Raw genomic sequence first — 25,427 nt, forward strand, 5'->3', positions numbered from 1 at the left:
TTCCAACAGAAGAGACAATCAGTTTGATCATCTTTATCAAACAATGAATATATATATATTTCAAGAAATGTATTCAACATATAGTACAGTTAAGTACAGTGCAACAGGAAATTAACATTTTCAGTAGCTTGGAAATCCAGCTGGGAACTGCTGGCAGATTAGCAGGAAGAGAGCATTGTCCACAACAAATTTTGTAAAACAGCTAAATCTGAAATAGAAACGTGAATGGAATTTGTGGCCACTTCCTTGAACCAGAGATCTGAACTCCACTCTTCTTTCACCTCTTCTGATTTTTTAGACATGCATGTATCCAAAGCAAGGAAGCAAATTTCAGCTCAGTTTTCTTGAGTGTACTGTTTGAAGGTACTTTAAAACCATTTTAAATCCCTAACTTAATCTGCAGATACACCAGTCATCCATACTCTGTAGAATAAGAGATTTGCCTTACTGACCTCAGTGTTTTTGCTTCATTGTGAAGAATGAGATTCAGAAAATTCAACAGGACTTTGCAATATCCTCTGCCAATTCTAATCAGTTACAATCCTTCTCATCCAATGTAGAGTATTTTAAATACATAGTACTTAAAACTGAGTTAAGAATAAAAATGGCAGTAGTGCAAATACTTGGAATCCTAAAAATGTGCCCAATACCAACAACATATTGCAGGTAACAAATGGCCAAAAAAACCCCACCACTAATATTTGATATAATATATTAGTCCTAAACCTGCACAAATAAAGCATTATTTACCTTTATTCTTCCCAGTTCAAACTGGAAAACATTGGGGCTTGTAGCTTGAGCAAATACAGCAGGAAATAACTTTGTACTTGGTTCAACCTAAACAAAGATAAAGACGCAAAAACAGCTAACCACTGAAGACAGCAAAGCATTATCACAAATTAAAAAAGAAACATAACATCTGTATTGACAGTCAATAAGTGCAACACTTTGAATAAAAACCCCAGAAAATCCAAACAGGAGGGGGAAATCACTGTCATAACAGTGACAATTACTTTTTCTTCCAATCTTGTACAAAAGTTTCTAATAAGATGCAGTCTTAGGATATAGTTTTCCCCCTTCCCACTGGAAGAAATCATCAAAAAATACTCACCTGATAGTACGTGCCTAATTCCTTGCCATTAGCTGTGAAGGTCAGCAGGCCACTGGCAGCATCAACCAAGCAACCAATCTCCAGACCATTATTATTACGTCCTTGTCCAGGGCTCATGCTCTCTCCTGCGCACACCATATAGCAGTTGCTGCGTTTTATACTGAATGTCAAAAGACAAATTTATTTATGGATGGTATGTAAGCTTTAAATAGTGGACTAAGAACAACTTTGTACGGCTGCAACCAGCAGGGCCTTGTGGCTGAAAACAGGAGATCCCACCGTAACCAATGCTAAAATTCAATGAAACCTAGACTTCATACGTGAAAAAATTGAAGACGACAAAATATGAACAAGTCAAAATCTTTCCTAACATTCAATGAAATAAAACGGACTTTGCAAGTTAAAGTTTAAAATCATTTAACGTTAAGCATAACGCAACATTCTGGCATAGATCACGAGCTGAAGCGCTGAGAAGAGCTGCTGTTGTACTAATTTTGGACTGCTCAAAATCAAGAAGTTCCGTAATTACTACAAGGTATGTTGCTCTCTTTTGTACTAGTTCAGAAGTCAATATTTACAGGCTCATGGTCTGAAGCTACATAGGAAAGCTGCACTATTTTACTTTTCAGTGCTTATTGATTTGATTAGATCATTACTCCACTGTTTCTTCACAAGCAAGAGGAGAGAACAAGTGAAGTTACACTTTTTCCTTTTTTTTTTTTTTTTTTTTTTTTTTTACATCAACCCAGTTACATCAAATGGGGTGGATCTACTGTTTTTAAATTGTTAGTTGCTTTTATGGGTATAAAAATATGCATCTTTTTAAGAAAATTGTAACCAACCTCTCATGAACCTTCCCTTTTTCATCTCCTAGTGTAACTGTGACAGTACGCACTCTGTCCAAGTCAAAGCTTGTGTCATACTGGTGAAAGTCAGACGTAATCCAGCCCACCCAGACATTAGCAGGTTCTTGACCAGGAAATATTCTCACTGAATAATAGTACTGTCAATAAAAAAAAAATAATGTCAGTAAATGTTAGCATTTGGTTTCCAGTGTATCAGTTTGATTATTGTTCTAAGATCTGAACATAAGCCATCTCTTCAAAAGTAGCATCAGCTGGTTCGTGTGTAATTCATAAGCAAAGCAACAAAAGAATATAAACACAAGTCAAAATACAGCTAACGAAATATGTATGTTAAAGCAAACAAAAAAAAAGATTAAAGGTGCAGTTTATAGGCTTGTATTGTAGGCTTCTGCATCACAGCATTGTAGGCTACAATTTTTATATTGTAGGTGACTTGGTTTCTAGCATCTAGTATCTTTTAAAAAGAGAAGACTACATCCAAGTGAGAAGTATTTTTTCCTTTGAACATTGAAGAGTTAGTATGGAGCTGATTTGTCAGAAGATGCACAAAACTTTCACTGGGAACTCAATGAAATAAATGCTGAGTAAAATTAGTATAGATGTTTTCAAATGTTCCTGAACACTGACCTATTAGTTTAAAGCACTTTTCCCTACTTATTCAATTACTCTAGAACTATTTATTCTTTCTTTTTTATGTTTGGTGTTATCAATAGCAATCAAAAAATGGATTAAATTATTTTATGGCTTTCATTGTGGAAATTGTTTTAGACTGACAAGTCAAAACAAAAAGAACATAGTGGTCTCAGCATCAGTAGTACAGGACTATCACAGACTTTTAAATTAAAAATTTTGCCTAAAAATTGCACTGCTTCTGAAACTCTTACAAGGGATAGCATACAATTATTAAAAAAACCCCAACCAACCAAACAAGCAAGTAGCTAAAACGCTAATCCTATGTTACAATACCGTGGAAGTTTGCATCAAATAATCATAGTCATCCCTATCATCTGCTAGCACATCCTCAGTAAGCCGTGCAGAGTGACTCATGCTATAATCTGGCTTTGTCCTCCTGAGCATAAATCTGTAAAAAGATGAATAAAATCAAAATCTATATGAAAATTTCAGTATATTAATATATATATACACACACAGAGAGGAATTTTCCATTGATACATTATCTCTAAATGCAGGTATTTATTATGTTACACCTAAATACATAGTATTTATGACATTATTAATATATAACACTGGTTAGTTTATTACTTCCATGTAGATTAAAGAGATAAGCTCATTTTTAAAAGCACTTAAATGAATTCTGAGCTTAAACTATATATTCAAAAGTTACTTGGACACTAAACTCATGTAACTTAAAAAATTATCAGGCTGTTAAACACCTATGTCACTTTGGAATAATGTGGAACCTTAAATGACCTTTATGCATTTAACAATACCGTCTATATGTCCTGATCTATTCTGCAATCGAAATGTTTAACAAACCAAGTTTGTTAAAGAAGAGCAGAAAAGGAATGGAGATCTGCAGTAACATTGTCTGTGTAATGGCCCGGTGTTTGCATCTCCACAGCACCATCAAGTCAAGTGTTCTCCTCATTCCATAAGAAAAATTAGGAAGAATGAAAATGTCATCTAAAGGACATTCTTATGATTATTTGGTTCATTGAGTGAGATAAGAAGCTAATATACATTTCTAGGTAAGGATTATCTTCAGCTTTTTGGAAGCCATGTGAAAACACATTCCATGTCACTTTGAAGACTTCCTAGTTCTGTCAGAATGAATTTCCGTGGTTTTAGAGAGCAACTCATGTAATGATCACAAAAGCCTTCACAAAACCCCAAACGATAGGTTTCTAATAGCTTGAAAAATGTTTTTGGTTTTCTCCTTAATTTTAATCTATATATTACACATGCAATTTAATCACATGAAGGTTCACTGTCTCATGTACTGTGTTATATCCAATTTTAGGACAGAATTTCACATGAAGGTTCACTGTCTCATGTACTGTGTTATATCCAAATTTAGGACAGAATTGAGGAAAGAATCTCTGCAGACTTGACATTTTCCTATACTATTCAAGAAAGAAGGAGGGAAAAGAAAAAAAGGGGGGAAAAAAAAGGGGGGGTGGCAAAGAAAGGCAAGCTATGTGCTACTAACCTTTGTTTAAGACGTGAAGGCTTTTCTTGAACATAATCTTTATGGTTGTTTAACTCTGGTTTTGTGGCATCTTTTTCTCTTTCGGTCCGGTCAGGAACTAGATGACCATGAGCAGTCTTCATTAGAACCTCAAAATCAGAATCAGCATCATAATCCTCCAAGTCATTCTTTGGGCCAAAAAGACCAGAGCCTGGTAACCCTCCTGCAGCTGATCTGGAGAACACCTCAGCACACTCAATGGGCATGCTTAATCGAAAAAACATGACGTCTGTTTTACTGTTCTGTGAACCAAAGGACTTCTGTGTGACCTTCAGGCAGGGGCAGCTGTCTATGGTGCCATCAATTCTCATCACCTGTCAAATGTAAAGACATAGTTGTTTTGAAGATGATGTTTTTTCCCTGTTGTAAATATTCAACTTGTATTTCTAGTGTAAACATCCATGACTTGCAAAATTTGCAACAGTATGTTATCAACAGTTAAATGTATTGTAATCGTGTGCTGCTGTTTTAAGAGGAAATAAATACGATGAGTAGAGGTTTTTGTTGTTCTGTTATTAAATCAAAGAAACACTCACAAAGGAATGACCTTTCCCATCATAACTGTTTGCAACAAAAATCCAACCCGCCCCAGAACAACACAAACCAGCTAATACAAATCATACATGTACATATGCAAGAACATAAATTATTTCTTAAGTATCAGCTGAATAAGATTTCTAATTACATCAATTTCAGAATGATTTCATGGTAGACTTATAAGTCTTACAACATGAATTCAGTTTCATCAAGACGCACAAGTGATTAGGGCATAAATGTTGACACAATCGGTTAATAAATATGTATAAAAATCAAAACCAATTAGTGATGGAAAACTCACTTCACAAAGTGTGTGCACCAGAACACATGGTATCTGCCATGTAGAAATGCCCAATTTCTGGAAATTGTTTACAAAACATAGCTCTCTGCACAAGGAGCTCTTAATGAGGACATCTTGCAGAATCTGTCTCTAAGAATCTCTTGTTTACACATATAACAGATTTCATGGATAAAAAATTACTATCAACCAAATAATTACATTACTTGCAACTCCACTGAACGTACGACAATTTTAACAGCTGTAAGGTTCATCCAGAACTGGGTCACATATCCCATTAAAAATCTTCTCTAGAAGTTCAAAAGTAGAAACATAATTCAAACATATTCATGGAAGAAGTGTCTAGAAACATTTTAATAGGATCACAAACCTCAATATGTTCATGATTTTGTGGCACTGGTAGAAACTGAGGGAGCCTTTTACTCAGCCAAATGGTGATGTCTCTGTTTGTGTTAACAGCAAAGGGTTCATACCCTTCCTGTAAGCCACAGATCGTGAAATATTTTAGAGTGCTGACATCTTTTCCAAAGTTCATTCTTCCCACTTGAGATGGGCCCAGGCTGCACACAGGTAGAAATCCTTAAAACAAGATGAAAGAACACATGGGTTGTACAACACAAACATCAGAGAACTGCTCTCTTCCATAAACCAAGTAAAAAGCATTCGGGGAAAAAAATAATCTACAAATCAAACAGTATAAATGCAAGCAGTTATCGATAGCCCATCGCCTCTTGCATGTAACCAAGTACTGTAATCTCAAATATCATTAAAAAAACCCCAACCACTTTCTAATACCATGGATCTCTTTATGCAACACTCAATTTACTTCACAGAAACCTGAGAGCATTTTCAAGGAGTCTGACAATCAGCTCTCAAATAATCTCTCTGCTGAGCTGGTGGAGTGTTGCCAATTTTACTCCAAGTCTTACTACTTTTAATATTCCTCCTAAAATTCTATTAGTCATGGTACTTTGAAAGAACCTCAAAAAATACTCTAAAAGTAATAGAGCACTTGTCCACACAGCTAGAGTAGAGAAAAAAATAACAAATATGCATCAAGTGCAAGCTGTTGGGGAAAAAAAAAATAAATGATTAATTATAAAAATTCATAACACATTGTGGCTCTGGATAATGAGAACTGACAATATGGTACTGTAGCTTGTTGAAACTTAGGGTAGTTTATTTTTGGTTTTGGGCCGGGTTTTTTGTTTTTAGTTTTGAATCGGCTTCACATTTGTATGCGCCTGCTCTCTTACTGCTTCGCTAGCACAGGGAACTCACTTGTGACTCCTTTGCACTTCTTAAAAAAACATTTGTTTTGGGTTTTTTTTTTCCCTCGGATTCAGCAGCGCAGTCTAAAAACCTAGAAAAACCTTATTTCTCCTCTTCCTTTTCATCCTGATTTTGAATTTCCAAAGCTACAAACCACTTTGTAGATTCATTTGACCTAGCTATTAACAAAATGTTTTCTTTTGTACCAACAAGAAACATGAAGCTCTGTTCAATGATTCTGGTTCAAGTGAATGTACCACGTATTGAAGCACATAAGGACAAAATACAACTAGTTCCTCACTTTCCTTTATCTGCCCAGACAAAAAAAAGGGCAGAATATCCATTCACGTTATGTTCTTTATACAGACAAAAGGAAATCCCAGAGCACCATCTACAGGAATGACTGCTCACCAGATAAAGTATCAGCCTTCAGTACCACCTTTTGAAGATTTTATTACAGATACACAAGATTGGTTATCAACTGTATGTGTATTAGGCATGATAAATTTAAGGACATACACTATTCGTTTTAAGTTCAAGTCCAGATTTTTATCTTCACAGCAAGGCTCTTAAATCATTAGATCATTTAGACAACATGATTTATGTCCATTCTGCTAGTGCAAATCCAATGACAAACAATAATAAAGAATATTTTCCATCACTAAATGAAATAAAAATGTATTATACAACACATAACTAGGAAAATTATATTTGCATATATAGATATATGCTGTGATAAAGCCCAGCAGCTCAAGTAGGAAGAATTTAATGGGCTCCCTGTTCAGTGAAAGGAATCCATAAGCTATTGCAAAAGTTTTTAAGCAAAGCCAAAAATCAAGATTTTATTTTCAATACCCTTAAAAATCTCACTTCATCACTCAAAAAAAACATACCAGACATCAAGTAACGGATGTCCATGGACATCAAGTTGTTTGAGAATGGGTTTTCACAGGAACAGTAGTGACAGCATGAATCCTCACAATCTTAACAAAAGTGATGTAAGATTTGCTATAAACCACACAGATATATACAGACTAAAGCATATGCTTTGTCTGTCTGAATCACCTCACCATTTAATTTCCATTTCTTATTTTCAGTTGTTTCCAGGATGTACGGCAACCATATTCAGGATCTTATGAAGTTTTGCTGTCCACAACTCAAAAAGGATATAATAGATCTGGAAATGGCCAACACAAATGAAACTGCTTTCTTATGAGCAACAATTAAAGAAATTAAGATAATAAATTTTTTTTGGAAGCTGAAGTAAGGGGGTATGATATATACCCCCATTACGAGCGGCATAGAGAAAATGAACAGTAAATGATTTTTTAATGCCTTTCATAACAAAAATTATGATCAAAGAAACTGTTTGGTAGTAAGCTTCAAAACAGTGGCAGGGACTTCCTTATACACTAATAGTAACACTGTAGAATACTGTCACATAGCATCATGGATGCTAGAAGCTCACACTAATTCAAAAAGTGTTTAGAGACGTGCTTGTGGAAAGAAACAAACAAAAAAACCCAACCAAAACAAAAAACAACCCAACCAACACAAAAAAACCCCAACAAACTATCAGGGCTATTTGACAGAAACATGTTTGCCTCTAAAAGCCCCTAAACCAGAAAAATCACTGGAGGCTGGGTGACTGTATCACTTTCTGCTTATCCTGTTCTGATACATATCCACTGCTGTTCAAAACAAAATAGTGACTTAACTAGATTTTTGGTACAAAGAAAATAGAGGAACAAAATCTTTTAAAAAAAAGTGTTCAAAGACAAGGAGGTGTAAACTGATCAGTTGTGAACACATCATATCTATATATATATTTATCTATTTTTATATTTATATATATGAACAATCATTCCATGTTTCTGCACAGGTCAAACAGTTCATGAAAGGAAGTAGCAAGTACAGTCCTAACCACAGAAACACGACTTCCTCTCCTCTGCTGAAATTCTGGACTGATGTGCCAACAGTATAGTTGTCATTAAGGTGCCCCAGGGCTCTTCTGTATCTGGTAAAGATATGGCATCTCATCTTATAGGGAGCATGCTGGTAAGGCAGTTAGGTGTCTTGCTATGGAATAAAAATTAACTTTCAGTACACTTCTTTGGGTATCCAGCCATTTTAGAAGCGACATTTTTCAGTTCCTGTGTAGCCCTTGCATGCTGGAGGCTACATAAAAAGGTGATTTACCCATGATCTGGCTCTTAGTCTCCAGGTGTGTAACTGGGCTAAGAAGCAAAACTTTTATTTTACCATATGAAATAGCAAAACAAGTAGGAAGACTTTAACACTACTGCCAGAACAGTAATCCTTTAGCATTGTCTGTCATGTAGCAAAAGCATAGGACAGCAACACTTTTTGTAATGCTTCCTACTTTCACGAACACAAGCTGAACCTCCTGACCCAATTTGTCAAACACTCACTACAATCAGCTCATGCTCATAGAGATCATGAGTTGACAAAACAAAATTTGGTTTGCACAGTGTACTTGTTCGTATCTGCAGTATGAAATTTCTCTTACACAAATGCAAAATATGCAATTATGTTTTAACAATTTTACTGCTGAGATGGTATCTCACAAACAAATTAGTCTGCCATAATCCGAAGGAGCTCCTCTTGTTAGTAGTACAACCTAAGATGCAGCACACGAGCCTTATTAGTAACCTGGCAGAGCGCCATACTCACTTTTCACTGTTCCTAAGTAAATTAAAACTAAAGGACTGATTTATAGTCAGACTGCATCCTTCAAAGCAGGACATCGGGCTCTGATCATAAATTCTATCTTTTTTTCTAAAGCAAAAGGTCTCTTCCTGCAGCAGCACATGGCATGCACACGATTCACTGACAGAAGTGACCTGTAGAGAGGTGTCAATACTCTTAAGCAATTTTAACAAACCCATTTAACAAACAGAGAGCCATTAACAAAACCAAACTAAAGCCAGCCTACAAAAAAATGAAAGCTCTATAAAAGTCAGAGTTAATTTGGGTATTCCATACACCTGTTTGTATATACACACACACATATATAGACGCCTTTCCCTCACCATAAATAGTATATGAAATACCCATAATATTTACAAATAGTGACCCGGAGTTATTAAATCTGAGATCAGTAAGCAGATTCATTTGAAAATAGAATAGGAGATCTTATTTCAAAGGCAAGCTTTTTTCTACAAGCATGACACTAGAGAGCTTAACGTGAATTATAAGGACATTGTGAAAAATCTGAGAGCCTGGACACACTGACATTAAGCCTTTTACATGGCTACCAAGGCCTTCAGGCTCCATGTCAAACCACGAACCACTTTAGCAGTTTCAGACTTAACAGAGATCTGTTTAAATCTGAACCTGCAGCTAGAAACAAGTACCACAAAACCTACACCATGTGATTTCATCAACTTTGAAATCAAAACACTGCTCAGACAGGCTACCCTCAGAAATTCATGGAATTCCAGTTTCTTTCAGAATCCCTCAGTCCTCAATGGGATTCTACTCCCTAATAACTGGAAAACTAATAATTTAATGGCACTAGGGTGATGTTATGCCAATACTACTAGAAGTAAGCTAATTCATGCATCTCTTTCCCTCATTATGTTATCATCATATTTAAGGAAATCTGAAAGAAGTACAGTAACAGTCATGAGTCTAAAAAATTGGTGGCAATTATCTCATTTTAAATGAAATCAAAAATTACTCCTAATTCCTATTGCATGGCAGAAGAAGGGAGAAAAAATTCTTCTCCCAAAGCACTTCTTAAAGTACAAACTCTGAAATCCAGATAAAAGTGAAGCAGTTAAAATTCAAGCAGGGAACTGTCTAATTAATAGATATACAATTCATATTTCTCCTGGGAATAGGGATCAGTAACCCAAAAGTACCATTTGCAACCTTTACTGCTCAAAAAATTTAACTTTATCTCTCAGACACAGATGTATTATTTAACAGACATATAATATATACGATAGAGTGCATGTATCAACAACAAATGAAAAGAAAGATTAAAGCTTAATTTTATTTTTTTTTTCACATTACCATAGTTCAGAAATGTTAGGCAGTCATCTACATTAATGTAATTTCTTATCCGTTCACATGCCTGTTCGCACACAAGTATGTAATTACTTTTGTGGTAGAAAATCAATCTAGCACCTGACACAACCTCACAATCTTTGTCATATTTACAATCTCATAAAAATATAGATTTGTGGTAAATTAAAACCTGCTTGTGGACTCAAAGCTGCACCAAGAACACTACAACAACAGGTACAAAACTCAATCTGCTGGTTTAGAATTAAGTAAAAAAAAAAAATTGAAAAGTAATTTTATACCAGCTGGCTTTATCCACGGTCAGGTGTCATTTCTCCTCCCAGAGCTAAAACAAAACCTTAAAGCTGCCTTAAACTCTCTAACATATGTTCTCACTAATTTGACAGAAAGTTGGTAGCATTTCAGTAACTGATCTAGGTAAAATTTGATGTCTCTGCCCATAGGAGGGGGGTTGGACTAGATGATCTTCAAAGGTCCCTTCCAACCCACACCATTTTACAATTCCTTCTATGATTCTGTTATACCATACGGTAACCTGCTGCAGTGAAAATTAAATGTTTAAGGTCATGAATTTACAGTTCCAGACACATCCCTGCAAAATACTGGAAAAGTCAAAAGAAGGCTGCAAAGTTCACCACAGAAAAAGGCCTTGCCTCATCCTCACACCCAGCATGCCTCCTTTCCAAAGGCTTGATATTAATCAAATAGAGAAAACAACAAGGGGTAGTTGGGGGAGGTGGGGGGAAGAGGCACATCACATTAAAGGGAAGCCAGAGCAAAAATTGGGCAACAACAGCAAGTTAACAGCACAATGCGTTACAGTACTTACCATCACCAACCTCAAAGTCCTTGAACGCAAGTTCTGAACCTGAGTCATCAAGCAGGATTTCACCATTTAAGGTGAACATCATAGTGTGCTCATTCATGTCAACCATACATCCAACAACATCTCCTGCCAACCAAGAGCGGCCAAAATGCTCATTACCTTGATGCCACCGCTGTGCCTGAAAAGGATTTAAAAAAATTTCAAAGAGTAATAGTGACAAAGTATGTGCTCCTCTCTCCCTTAGTGGTACAACTAATACTTAGCCCCCTCAATTAAGATGGCACTAAAATTAACACTTTCACAACGTATCATTCCAAAACAATGTCTGTGAGTACTCCAAGTCGATTTTGAAAATGGAAATCCCACAATTAACTTCCTGCAAGCACCCCACACGTTAGTATTGTAAAATGTTGCTAAGTGAGCTGACAGGGAAAATTGCTCTTTCAACATTTGAGTAACAAGAAAGAGCATGCCTTATTTTTCTGCAGAAGCTCCATGAAAGACTTGTAATGAAAATAATATGCTATCAATTACAACATTAAATAGCTACTTCACAAACTTTTTTTAAGCAGTTGTTTTTATTTAATCTAGTAGCCTTTAAATTCAATGCTTCCAAACAAGCTTTCTTGTTTCCTTAAGTGTAATTCTTAAAAATGTTGTGCACGAAATAAATTAAACTTCACATCATACCAGATGTTGGAAGTAACAGGATTTTTTGTGGATGGGACAAGCACTCGGAGCTTCCGATAGATTCCAGAGTACTTAAGGGCATGACTAATGATTTTTATGCCCTTCAAGTCAAAGACTGCAAAGCCTTTGCGTGGGGTCTTGAAATGGAATTCAAATAAATTAACATCTATTAAGAACTATTGTAACTTGCATAAAGCACTGTTAATAACAAGTAGTTTCTTTTGTTTATATATTCTATCACAAGTAGATTTCTATCTTCTGTATCCATCCTGAGAATCCTATAGAACAAAGGACTCTTCCTATGTATCCTGAAGGTCAAAAACTTTTCTTAAGCCAAGGAGAGAACCCATCAAAAATCAAAGACAACAAAATAGCTTTGTGGATTGAGACCTAAAGGTCAAAACCTAAGATGCAGAAGGCAAAATACTACACAGCTATTCTAGTAAAGACACAGCACAAATCATTTAATTAAGCTAATTATTATTTTACAAAAACAACTTTTCAGTTCTTTTTCTAAGGCATCATCCAATGTAATACAAGACTGTGGAAAAAAAATTAAATTCCAACAACATAAATAAAATACATCTTGAGAGCTTGATCTGATCAGGAACAGCCAGGAAAGGAATACTGTTGATTTCTGTCACATATTGTAATAGTAATAAAGGAAATTAATTCCAAAATCAGATACAAGAAACATTTTGACATGAGTCATCAGAAGCCTTAATAGCAATTATGGTTTGGATAGCAGTTGCACTTACCTTCACACTGAAATAAAAAGTTTTAACGAGTTATTTGGTATATTCTGATGAAAATCAGTAACACATAGAACAGTTAGTTTTCGTATATATTTTTACTACTAGATTTCAGTCTGACACTGTCTCATGCAGAGTTAAATTTGAGCAAAAATTACTGGTTCTATCATACTTCATTTACTCTAAACTGTAAGGATTTCCATGAAAATCTAGGTATACTCCATCACTTTTATATTCCTACAAAAAACTTGTATCAAAGTTGGCCTGAAATGCTTACTGTCAATAATCTTAACCATATTTATTCCCTAATAGAATAGGGAAAAGCACTTCTTACAGATAGAACAACAGAGTAAAAATTTAAAGAAATGATTCATAGTTAATTACAGCTCTGCCAGTATTTTGAATCTGAGTAAGTCACTTAGATTTTCAATGCTTTATACATATTGTGCAAATACTGTGAAGCTTTGAAAAAAATTACAGAAATGCCAAACCCTGCTAATTAATTTTTCAGGTGGCGCTGATCTTTATTCCACCTAGGCCCTCAAGGAGAGAGAGAAATAATTTCATAAAACAGAAATGAAAGCAGAGAAGACAATTAAGTTGAGGCAACACATGGAATAAGACACAAACCTAAAAGCTTTGCAGTCACTCATACTATTACAGATAAATTTATACAAACCTTAAAGCCATCAAAAACAAAAGCTTCTTCATCTGAGCCAAGTTCCTGATCTGGCAGACAACCTGGCCTGGTCCAACCGACTCTCATGTCTCCTGCAGTAACTGCCTCAAACTCAAAGTACCACTTCCCAGCCTTCACTGCGTAGGTCTTCTCTGTACGGAAGATCCTGAATTTTTCCATTATCCCACTGCACACGTCCAGTCTCATCGCTGTAAGGTTCAAAGAATTAAAAAAAAAAAAAAAAAGTAAAGAAAAAAAGCTCAACACAAAGTAGTGAATTCCACTACTGACAAAATGAAGGCAGTGAAAACAAAAGGCAAAGGAATCCCTTTTAGCATATGCATGTAAAGAAGAAAGTGCCTGCAGAGCAGCCTTGTGGGGAAAGCGCCCCTGCCCGTTCTGGAGAATCAGCATGTTGGTTACCTCTGAAATGACTCTGCACTAATTCATCCAGCAAGAGGAAAAATAAAAGAACTTGGAAGTCTGAGTGCAGTTACCAGGCTACGATCCTCATTGGGATCACAGAAACATGTGGGATAATTCACATAACTGGAGTATTGTGATGGATGCATACATGGTTTTTAGGGAGGAGAGGCTGGGAAGGTTAAGAGGAAGAGTTGCCCTTTATATGAGAGAGCAGCTGGAATGCATGGAGAACTGCTTCGAGATGGTCCAGGAGACAGTTCAGAACTTATGGGTCAAGATATGCAGACAGACCAACATGGGTGCTGTAGTGGAGTACCCCAGGAGTACTGGGGTCTGCAAGAGTATTTGAACCAATGATGGTTCACATCTTCATTTATGATCTGGATAATGAAGTAGAGTACATCCACAGCAAGTTTGCAGATGACATAAAAATGGGAGGAGCAGCTGATGCACCAGACGGTTGTTCTGCCATTCAGAAGGACCCCAACAGGCTGGAGGAATCTTGTGAAGTTCAGCAAGGGGAAATTCAGTTCTGCACCTGAAGAGGAATAACCCCCAGCAACAGAATACAACGGAGGCTGAGCAGCTGGAAAGCAGCTCAGCAGAGAAGGACCTGAGGGTCCTCATAGACAAGTGGAACAGAAATCAGTAATGCAGCCTTACATCAAAGAATGACAGAAGTATTCTGGACTGCATTAAGAAACAGCCTTGACAGCAGGTCCAGGGAGGTGATCCTTCACCTCTACTTGGTAGAGGCCCCATCTGGAGTGCTGGGTCCAGTTCTGGGCTCCCCACTGCAACACAGACACCGATGTACTGGAACAAGTACAGAACAGGGCCATAGAGATGAGTAAGGGGCTGTAGCATCTTTCTTAGGAGGAGATGCAGAGAAAGCTGAGACTGATCTGCCCAGAGAAGAGAAGGCTCAGAGGGGATTCTCGCTTCTGGCAGGATGGAATGAAGAGGAGGGAGCCAGACTCTTCTCCATGGTGCCCAGTGACAGGAAAAGAGGCAACGCACGCAAGTTAAAAACATTAAATTCTATCTGAACAAAAGAAAAAACTTTTTACTGTGAGGGTGGTCCAATACTGCAACAAGTTGCCAGACAACTTGTGGAGACTCCATCTTCCATTAAAACCCATCTAGACAACCTGTTTTAGGTGACCCTGCTTGACCAGATGATCTCAAGAGGTCCCTCCCAACCTCAACAATTCTGTGATTCTGTGACCTGGGCTCTCAGCTGTTTTAAACAAAACAAAACAACCAAACATACAAAACCCAGCAAAACACAGGCCAAATAATTGCCACAGAAAACAAATGTCTGTCTTTGAGACAAGACTCCTCAACTGAAACAACTTCTTTACTTAGAGACTGTGATCAATTCACCTAATCTCTTTACCTTCTAAAAGTCAATTTAAGTATGTCATTACTATAAAAATTATTACTATATTTCTTATTTACTATAATAAATGATAGAAGGAAGGTTGCAATTTAGTTGTTTTTTTCTTCAGAAGCAATGGAAAATGGAGGATAAAAATCATAAAAGGAAGCCTTGCATGAAACTTTAACAACAAAAATCCCGAAGTAATTATACTCTTGCTTCAGGAAAAAAAAAAAAATAATTAACTTCTGTCAAGATAAAGGGCAGCAAGTCTAGAAAGAATAAAGATGCCCTTAAAAAGGGCATAGAAGTAGTGTTAAAGGCAATTCCTGTTCAAGGGAAGGCAGGTTACTGTTAGAACAAAGGAAAACCTAGCCACAGCCAAGGTAGTACTTAGAAAATATTATTTAACTAGTGAAATATCAAGATGTCAAGTTTGAATTGTGTTGACTCTTTCTTTCTCTTTCAAACTGTTGAAGAGAGAGTCAGATGACTACAAGATTTCCTAGTGCCTCAAAAACTACCACTTCTCACTTCAAAGTTAATGTTTGTCAATTGTCAAGCTGAGATGAAGAAAAAGAGCTTCTTCACATTTCTTGTCTAGTGCAATAGAGCATAAAATAAATTAACAGCTGTGTGAAAATATAAGCTTTCACTGACACTGATTCATTTGATTAGATATCTGTGACATGATCACACATGCTTATCATACCTTACTATGTTTCATTCCAAAAATCTCTTAATTGCAAGTGATTCATAACAAGCTAGTTTAAGATTGTTTAAGTCAAAATCCACTTTTTTTTTCAGGTAATTATAAGTATTTTTTCTCCAAGACTAAAATGGGTACGTGATGAGTTACAAAGGAGGCTAAAGTTAAACTTTGACATATTCAAATTATTCCTTCTATATGTATTCACTGCTTCTCTTACTCTATGAAAGAATAATGGCATAACAAATACTGAAGAAATCCAACTGCATTGTTATTGGGCTGCTTCAGAGAAAGAGAAGAAAAGAAACCTCGAGGGAAGGGTAAAACTGTAAACTTGTTATTCTGTCTGCTCCATAACAGCAGTAGAAACAAGCTTAGTTTATGCCTCACATTTCTGCTTTATAACATTTTTGGAATGTATAAGCAAGGATTTTTTAAAAGGAGAAAAAATATGCTGGTACATATACTGCTTTGAGACATAAAATAAATAAAACTATTTTCTCTTTTTCCGTGAAAACTAACAAGTAATGACGTTTTGGACTTGGATCTCTAAGCTCTGATCCAACTCTCCATCTGTACATCCCAGGTGTCTTGTGGGTCATTCCTTTGCTCCCACATCCACTCTTTTCCTGTGTTATCCCACCATCCATTACAGATCAATCTGTTCCAATAGGAATGCACTTTCATTTCACTATTCACAAAACCACGAATCTCACACTCACCTACTTCTCCAATTTTCTTCTCTCCCTCACCACACTGAACATACTGTCTTGAAAAAATGCTTTTATTGATTCATCTAGAGCTATGTAGTATCCACCTACTATCTATGGAAAGTGTTCTCAAAAATTGCCTAAGAACATTTATTCATGAATATTACTTGAATACCACTACTCATTAGCCCTGGACACGGCCATTCCTAACATTCTTTTAAGCACTTCTAATCTCATCTTCTTTCTGCTCTCTTTCAATATTTTATATCAGTATATAGTGAGATTTCCCTCCCTGAGCTGCCATTCACTACTCTACACATTTTTGTTATGTAGTACCTTCTGCTAAAATAGCTACAAACTTGTACAGTGAGTACCTACAAACTTCCCTCACTGATCCTTACTTATTACACAGTCCTAGTCTGTTCCTGACCCCTCTTTCCAAGACCTATCAATTCAAATCATAAGGTAGCCTGAAACGACAAAAATGACACTTTAAAAAGATGAATATTTCACAAAGCCCATGAAGAAATGCTGAATCAAACCCCTGATCTTTCTTCCTTAAGTTTTCTCAACTACCCTATTCTCTGATATTTTATAAAGTTTTCTTTCCATTAATCAAATCACACAACTCGGGGATCTCTCTTTTTCTCAGATAAGGAAAGAGAATGCCTAAAGAATTCTGGATCTTTTTTCCACAAATTTGTAAGTTATTAAAGACTGTGTAGCCTTGGAAAATTCACTATTCCAATCAGAACACCATAATTCCTCCTCTTCATGAGTCTGTTATAAACTCAGATATGTCTGAACCTACTTCTGTGTTTGTTAGACCATATTAAAGAACCTCCTCCTTTCTCTTCTATTTTCTCAGCCACAACAAAGTCCACACGTTTCCAGTATGCCTATATAATCACATGCCTCAGAACTCACGATCACTTTTCATGCCACAAAATGCCTGACTTCAGTTGGGTCAGACTCATTAAGCTTCCGATAAGCAACTCTGAACTCTCTGCCACATAATTCTTTATCAGCAAGATTTTCTCTTTGACAGTCTGCATAATAAATGCCTTGTAAACACTTTTGAAGACCCTCAGCACCTCTCCTGTACAGGAAATGAATCATCAGGAAGTTGCAACTGAGAATTTGTTGTCTTTTTAGATTCTAAGGAACCTAATGCTTTCTAGATTCTAAGCAACCCCAACAATGCAGCTGCTGTAGGAAATCAGTAAGTAATAATACTAATAAAGCATAGAAAATGACACTAGAGCTTTGTAAATCGAAGTTTGAAACAAAATCGATGAATGGAGATGCAGACCACCACTAGAGGGCTCTAAATCCTTTAGTAACACTATGGATTTTGCCTAACGAGGGGATCCTTAAGACATGTTTTATGTACCTCAGAAACTTGAGACGCTCATAAACTCTAAAATCTAAATCCCCAAAATGAGTATAGAAAGCTTTTGCTGAATGCAATTCCAGTTTTTAAAGAAAGACCAGTTTGTGGGACAATGTTCTGCAGGTCTTTTCCTCTGGGAATTTTGCAGCAGGAGTGATGACTTTTCAGGTGCAAGGGCTGTAATTATGTTCTTTACATTTCATTAGTAACTCCATATGCACAACTAGCTCAAGGATCTCTGCATCATACAGAAAAAATAAAATTTTCCAGCAGTTCATTTCCAAGGAAAAGCAGGGTCACGTGGTTTTCAGAGCTGTAAATGAGGAAAGGGGATTAATATTGCTCAGTGGCATTTGGAGGAGATTGTGGAAAACTACTGTGCTCATTCTCTCTCTCTTTACAAGAGGCAAAAGACTCCCACACCAGCCAACCCACCTTCTCAAGAACCAAGTGAAAGCTGTGCTCTCTCCCTCTCTCCACAGAATCTCCTTCCCACAGTGGGAGGGGAAGAAGTTACAAGATTATGCAGCAGCCTTAAACTCTCCAGACTAGACACGGGCAGATTTAACAGTGAGACTGTAGCATTTTGCCACCAACAAAATCTACTCCACTAGGAAACACTGGTTTTGCCCATTCAGCAATCCAGCCTTGTTACACACTCATGGTATCAGTGATGCCTCATATTTAAAAGTGTAATTTAATAGCAGCCTCTCATAAAAGCTGAGAATCAGAACACGTATGTGCTTTGGAAAAGAAACACAAAATGGCATGTTCTCTGTCCACATTTTGGGTATGAGTTAGACCTGGAGCAGAAATGCTGTACTGAAGGTCTGTGGCCTTAACAGGTCCAAATTTAACTATACTATTGCTATATAAAGCAGGAAAAATAATAATTTATTAATCAATATATCAACAGTGTAAGGTTTAGACACATACCTTAAATTTTCCACACTTTGCTGAGATTATAAAGATATGTTTCAATTTTTATTCGATTGTTCCATATATCCATATCTCTAAGTGAACTTCTAGAATATCATTGCTAAAGGGCTGTGTCTATTGTGTTACCATTTCCTTTCTGTATGTGCTGTTAGCGTTCCAGAACGACAGTACAGTATCAAGAATATCCCTGCCGTGTTCCATCTTAAAACTTGATCTGAGCATGACAGTTTTAAAACTGTTGTTTTAAAAAGCCAAAATCTATAAAATAATTTACTTTATTTGTACATTATGTCTCCTGATTTCTTGTACTTTCTTAACATTTTCTATTCTGCAATTAAAGAGGTAAATGTTGTGTACTGTTTCTTTAAAACTTCTTTATTAAAAGTTTATGTACTTTAAAATTTTTTGTTGTTTAGGATGTCTCAAACTCAAACTATATATGTGGAAAATATTGTCCACTGTATCAATAAAATATTCAATCTGGCAACAACGCAATTCAAATAAAATATTTGGGAGAAGTGAGTTAAAATTTACTTACTTAAAATTCAACTTCAAAGACCTGAGTAAGTCCAGGAAGCGTAAAAGCTCTAACAGACTATCTAATTCCAGACTTGTAGTTTGACATTCACAGAAATTTGGTTTGTAGGCATTTGTCTTCAAAAATTTCACCTTGCAGCTTGAAGTGTTTAAATACAAGATTGTACATGTACCGTTGAGTTTTTCATTATTTATAGAGTTAAAATTGTAGGAATATAAAATTCACATCTACTGTGTTTACATATGATCTTTTTCTTAGTAATTTTGCTATTCTGTCTTAAAATAACAACTGAAAACTTTTTAATTAGTACTACAATTAAAAACTTATTTTGAAATTAGGGAACTTCAAATATTTATGCACATATTTACAATGCAATCATACATTTTATTCCCTGGCATAAGACCATATATTGAGCAAGATGATAAAACACATTATCCTGATTTTTTGTATTTTAGGGTTGTGTCATGTAGTATTCACAATCCTGATTTAAATTGCTTGAGCTTTTAAGGTTGATTCATCTGAACTATCAAATCTAAAAAATGTACAGTGAAAGGAAGTGTATGAAATACGGAGAAATTGTATTACTGATTTAAAATGTAAAAACACTTCATTATTTAATTCTTCATTTGAGGCCACAAGACAGGAAAAGGAAACAATAAGGAAAGTGAGATCAAGAGGAAATAGAAAGAACAGAAGATGGAGTAAAGTACCCATTAGCTTTGAAAACACCATACCTGTTTGGATTGTTTTATTGGACTAGCAAATCCAGTAGTGGAATGAAATATTCTAATTTTTGTTTTGAGAGAGAACAAAAGAACAAAATTAATTACCATGATCTTGATCAGGAGCTTCCAGGTTGTAACCATAGCCTAGAAGGGTGCGGACTGCTTCCCGAAGACTGTCTTTGTTTGACTTCTTTGTCCGATCATCCAAAAGAGCGTAAGGTACAAGGCGAGGATTTCTTCGATTTTTCACATCCTGCGTAAGTATGAAAAATCGATTCTATTTCAGAAACTGTGCTTTGGCTTAAAGACAAAACTGCTATAGCAGCAGTACAAAAATTACTATTTATACCAACTGAAATCATGGAACTGCAAATACAGCAAGGATTCAAGGAAGTTGCGATAGTCCAGAAACTAGTAACAACACTGAATTTACTAAAAAGGCAAGTAATACACAAATTAATAAAACTGCATGGCTTATACCTGCTTTCATTTTCCATCAAATTTACTTAACAGGAACAAGGATAAATGCAAAGAGTTTGACTGAAAGGTGTTGTATCTTGTACACTGTCTGTGAAGCATCTACCATAGGAAGTTAGTACATAACTAAAGCTCAGAAATTACTGTAACACAAATATATAGGGGTTTTGTAATTATAGCACTAAGCAAGATATATAAAACCCCAAAGGATAAATAAGATATAAACAAAAGAAGTACTAAACACTACTAACAGAAATATTAATACACGCCATACTAATTAATAAATAATAAAATAGATAATAAACCTGCATCTTACTATTTAAAGGACTTAAAACATGTATTTTTCCAAAATAAAGGGTCTTGTACGAACATGATTAATGAGCTTAATGTGCAGAATTTTTGTAATAGGTAATTTAATGTAACCTTTCCCTCCAGCTGAAATGTATTAGTAAGCTTTAGCTTTAATCTTTGTATTTTAGGTTCATTAATACAACAAAGATAAAGTTTTCCTCTAGTGCAAAATTACGTTATTTAAAAGCATTGTTTAACTGGATTATTTATACAGCTAAAATTATTTTTAGTGACTAATAGAACTGGGGTTTTGTCTACATTTTCTTCATGCATCCTGTCGGCATTTGTTGGCAGTGAGAGAAACCATACAAAGAAACCTCCATGCTCTTCCCAATATCTTTAAAAAAAATAAAAATTAAGACCGGACATATAAAAAAATATTTGCTGTTTTTTTCTTTTAGGTACAAATACCAAAGATAATGAAAGGCTTTTACAATTGGTTAGACTTACTAAGAAGTGCAAAAATAGCACCTATTATTTTAGAAAACAGTGTCTACAATTAAAGTATCTTACTACTTTTAGAGCATCACAGTTCTATTTGTAAGAATGTATGTGGTTTTCATTCTGCCTTTGCAGGAAGAAAAGAAATGGCACATCCATTCTAACAAATACTTGCAGGCATCCTTTGCTGTCCTTTAAATGCTTAGATACAAGGCTATCTGCCTTATCCCTTATCGTACTTAGTAAAATAAAGTGCAGTTATTAACCAGTTCTTGACGAAATCAGGTCCTACCAGTGAGCCTTCCAGGAGAAGAAATATTACGGGACACACATTACATATATATATGCTAAAAGGGCTAACAGAAAGATAAAGAGAACGCATTGTTAGGGACAAGAATTACTGCATCATATCAGCTCTTATATTCAGCAGGAAGGACAGTGACAGGGCCAACACAAGGACCACTTCAGAGGACACTGCTTTCCTTATTTATTCCAAACACTTAATTGACATCCCCTTTTTCCAATGTGTAATTTGGTAGCTGTGGAAAAGGGCTGCTTCCAGAATGGACTAAATAAATGTTAAAGTATATCACAGACTCACAGGATAATTAGGGTTGGAAGGGACCTCTGGAGACCATCTAGTCCAACACCCTTATAAATGTTATAAGGAATTATTATTCGATATAATAACATTCACATTAGCATCAGAGTTTAAACACCATGGGTTTAATTATTTGTCTTGGAAAAGACATAAAAAAAAGAAATAATTTCCTCTGAAACATATGTCCAAAAGATATTATGAAATACTCTCTTTAAAAATATGAAACATAAGTCTGGAACAATAATTATGTAATTTTTTATACATGATAAGTTAGACTAATACACTGGTAATTGCCATACCAATCATTAACACACATTAACATACAGGCAATCAGATGATAACAATGTTATGATCATGAAATATACTATAAGTTCTTTTAAAAAGGCCTAAGCACAAAATAAGGGCGAGGGGGTGGGAGTATAGAGAAATAATAATTATTAAAGTAACTCAATTTTACAAATTTTTGTTCCTTGGATCTAATTTTATTTAATATTATGAACTTTTCCACCCATTTAAGACTTTGGCTACTTCTTTAATATGAATATAAGAAGGGATTTTTCTTTTAATATTTTCTTCAGGTTTTCCCCCTATAATATATCTATCTAAATTTTGAATGTTTTACTTATTGCTGAATTAGGAACTGTTATTGTTATACTCATCATAAGTTTTTGCACTAACAATCTTCTGCACCTGTGTGGTTTACAGGTATCTAATAAAGAGAATTATCCTATACAGTGATTGAGCTTTGCACAGTCACAATCAAGTCAATAAAAAAACTAATTAGCTAAGAGTGGCAATTTTTATTAAATACATTTGCAATTTGTACATAGACTTAATTCTTCCTTTTCACTACAGAAAATCTATTATTTTGTATTGTAAACTGTTAAAAGAAGGAAAACTCACCCTATGTTTTAATTTTTTTGCTAGAGTTTTCTAGGTTTGACAGTCTAATGCTTCATCAGAAGACTGTGTTTTGTCTGACAACTACTTATTCAGAGAGTCATTTGAGAGAAAAAGAAAAGCAGGTCTCCTCCAGAAGACAACCCCCCCCCAAAAAAAATTTAAACTTGTTGACAAGATTGTTTTAAATGGTTTGAGCTGGGTACGTGAAGTTTATGTAATTCTTTGGGTTTACATTCAGAACCTATCCTATCACAGGAGAAAAAAAAAGAGGGGTGTGTGCAAGAAAAAAGCCTATATGTATTTTATTACACAACTATGTCCTCATTTAATGTAACACAAACATTGCAGTAGTCATTTAGAATTTAATTTGGAGTCACTTCAGTAAGAGAAAGCATTGCAACCACGGAAAGCTGGAATGCCTGGCAGAACATGCCCTGACTATAAATGGAAGGAACTTTTAATAAATAATGTTAAACTTAAGTGATGTAACACAGACCACGAAAAGTCAGTATTATTTTTAACAGTGTACACTACAGAATTTGCTACATACAGCAAATGATAGACAAAGAATTATTTGAATCGGCACACACGTACCTATTTGTAGAGTATAAATAGATTTGAAATAGGCAATAATCAGTCAACAATGGCACTAACTGAATATAGCTCTTCGAAGTAATAGAAGAGAAATACAGAAAAAAATACCTAAACACACACACTCCAACAAATATCAACAAGCCTTTTCGAACTTCCATTGCAGGTAATGAACACTGCTGCAAACACACTGGGAGCCGAGAGGTGCAGAACTACATCCATTGGTTCAGTGAGTTGTGTGACATGTAGATAACTGGTCTAGCACACTGGATCTAGCAACTGGTCTTGCAACTTGCATAGACAGATGCCATGCAAGAGTAAGAATGAAACAGAGTGTCTATACTATCTACAGCAGCATAAAAAAACCATAGTCAAATTCTATAAGCAGCTATAAAAGAAAAACCTATTAAGAGATACAGTATGTATAATGAATTTTTACTCTTCAGAAGTAATTCTGAAAAACCAAAGCCTCATATAAACCTGTAAAAGATACTTGAAATTATAAAGAATAATACAGTTTTCAGAGCTACAAATGTAATACCGCAAACCTGTGCACTCCTGGGCCTTCCCAAAGCTCTGAGAAGTTCAGGAACAGCACAGATCACTAGACTAAAAGGAACAAAAAGACACCAGAAACATACATAAATATGTACCTATCAAAAAGAAAGACAAGAAAAGACTAAAAAGTGAGAACACAGTCTAGGAAGAGCGGAAGGAAAACATGGTAGTAATTTAATGTGATCACAAGTTCTGTGATTTAAAGCATTAAAAGCTGTACAGATACATATTCTGTGTGCTACTGAAATTATTTCGTTCTCATAACCAAGGTTGTTAAACGACAAGGACAAAGCAAATTTATTTCAGCACATATTCAGTGATACAGATGCGCTGTTCCTAGCTAAATACAACATTAGAAAACACTCATTCCACAGCTGAAGTGATTCTGCTTGCTGCTGTATCTGTGCATCTTGCACTTCCACAAAGATTTCTTACCAATTGACACAACAAATGCTAACTGTGAGCTTGCCAGCAATGCTGTCAGAAACCCAGCTCAGTGAGCCACTGTGTCTGTGAGGCATATACACTGTGAACAGGATCGTTCACCTACATCTTGCACTTCATATCATGCTATCCAGAGGTCTAGCTTTTCTGCATTTATCATGGCAGCTTGCATTTAATCATAAACCACTAAAATTAAAAATCATTTTATAGGGGGAAAAGGAAAAATATAATTTTAAATTGGTACTCACAAAGTCATTTCAAGATTCCAGAGTCTTTAGAACTGGAAAGCACAACAAAGTCCTCACAAAGCCATATTCTTGTCAATGTTAAATATCCTAAATGTATCCACCCAAAGCAGAAGTTGTGTTCCTAACCTGGCATACTAGCAGCTGTGTTCTTTCATTAGAAGTATGTGCATCCTTTAGAAACGTGTACACCTTTTACCATCTTCACTGAGAAACTGTGCCCACATGGAATGCCTGGCGCAATGTGCCCTGACTATGAATGAAAGGAATTAATATATCAGTATAAATAATGTAGAATGTGAAAGTGAGGTAACATAAGTAGTTTTTACAAGGTCGATGCCTTTATATATATATTTAATGACAATATAAATGATAAGCTTTCAACTCGTGGTTTTTCCCACACGTCCGTATTTCCTCAGTCTGAATCTCCAGAACAGTGCCTCTCTTGCACTGCAGCACTAGGCAGTCTGGAAAGAACAACTCCAGATCAAATATGGATGTCATATGCTTTCTACAAAAATCTAAAAAAAATAAAATAAAAAAAAAATAGAGGAGATAATTACATCACAGTCCCGACTAATTGACTAATTATCCTGGGACAGGAAGCACAGAGCATCTTTTTTAAGATGCTTATCACACAGTGGGAAGGATTTTGTAGCTTGCTGATTCTTATAACCAATGTGGGGGGTTGTTAATATTTTT

The 25,427-nt window shown here is 35.6% G+C and overlaps 1 protein-coding gene across 4 annotated transcripts in view; it reads right to left on the minus strand.

The window, feature by feature from the left end:
• The window catches only part of RYR2 (ryanodine receptor 2), a 434,719-nt gene that overhangs the window by 151,592 nt on the left and 257,700 nt on the right, over nucleotides 1–25,427 (minus strand). For all 4 annotated transcript variants that reach the window (XM_055811085.1, XM_055811083.1, XM_055811084.1 and 1 more), the window contains exons 25-33: nucleotides 20,220–20,367; nucleotides 13,294–13,502; nucleotides 11,176–11,350; nucleotides 5,392–5,600; nucleotides 4,148–4,500; nucleotides 2,944–3,058; nucleotides 1,954–2,114; nucleotides 1,112–1,271; nucleotides 751–837 (exon numbers count right to left, since the gene is read on the minus strand). In XM_055811085.1, the coding sequence (XP_055667060.1) occupies nucleotides 751–837; nucleotides 1,112–1,271; nucleotides 1,954–2,114; nucleotides 2,944–3,058; nucleotides 4,148–4,500; nucleotides 5,392–5,600; nucleotides 11,176–11,350; nucleotides 13,294–13,502; nucleotides 20,220–20,367 (1,617 nt within the window). The remainder of the gene's footprint in view (nucleotides 1–750; nucleotides 838–1,111; nucleotides 1,272–1,953; nucleotides 2,115–2,943; nucleotides 3,059–4,147; nucleotides 4,501–5,391; nucleotides 5,601–11,175; nucleotides 11,351–13,293; nucleotides 13,503–20,219; nucleotides 20,368–25,427) is intronic.

This window comes from Falco peregrinus, chromosome 7, assembly GCF_023634155.1.
Source record: "Falco peregrinus isolate bFalPer1 chromosome 7, bFalPer1.pri, whole genome shotgun sequence".
NCBI lineage: Eukaryota > Metazoa > Chordata > Aves > Falconiformes > Falconidae > Falco > Falco peregrinus.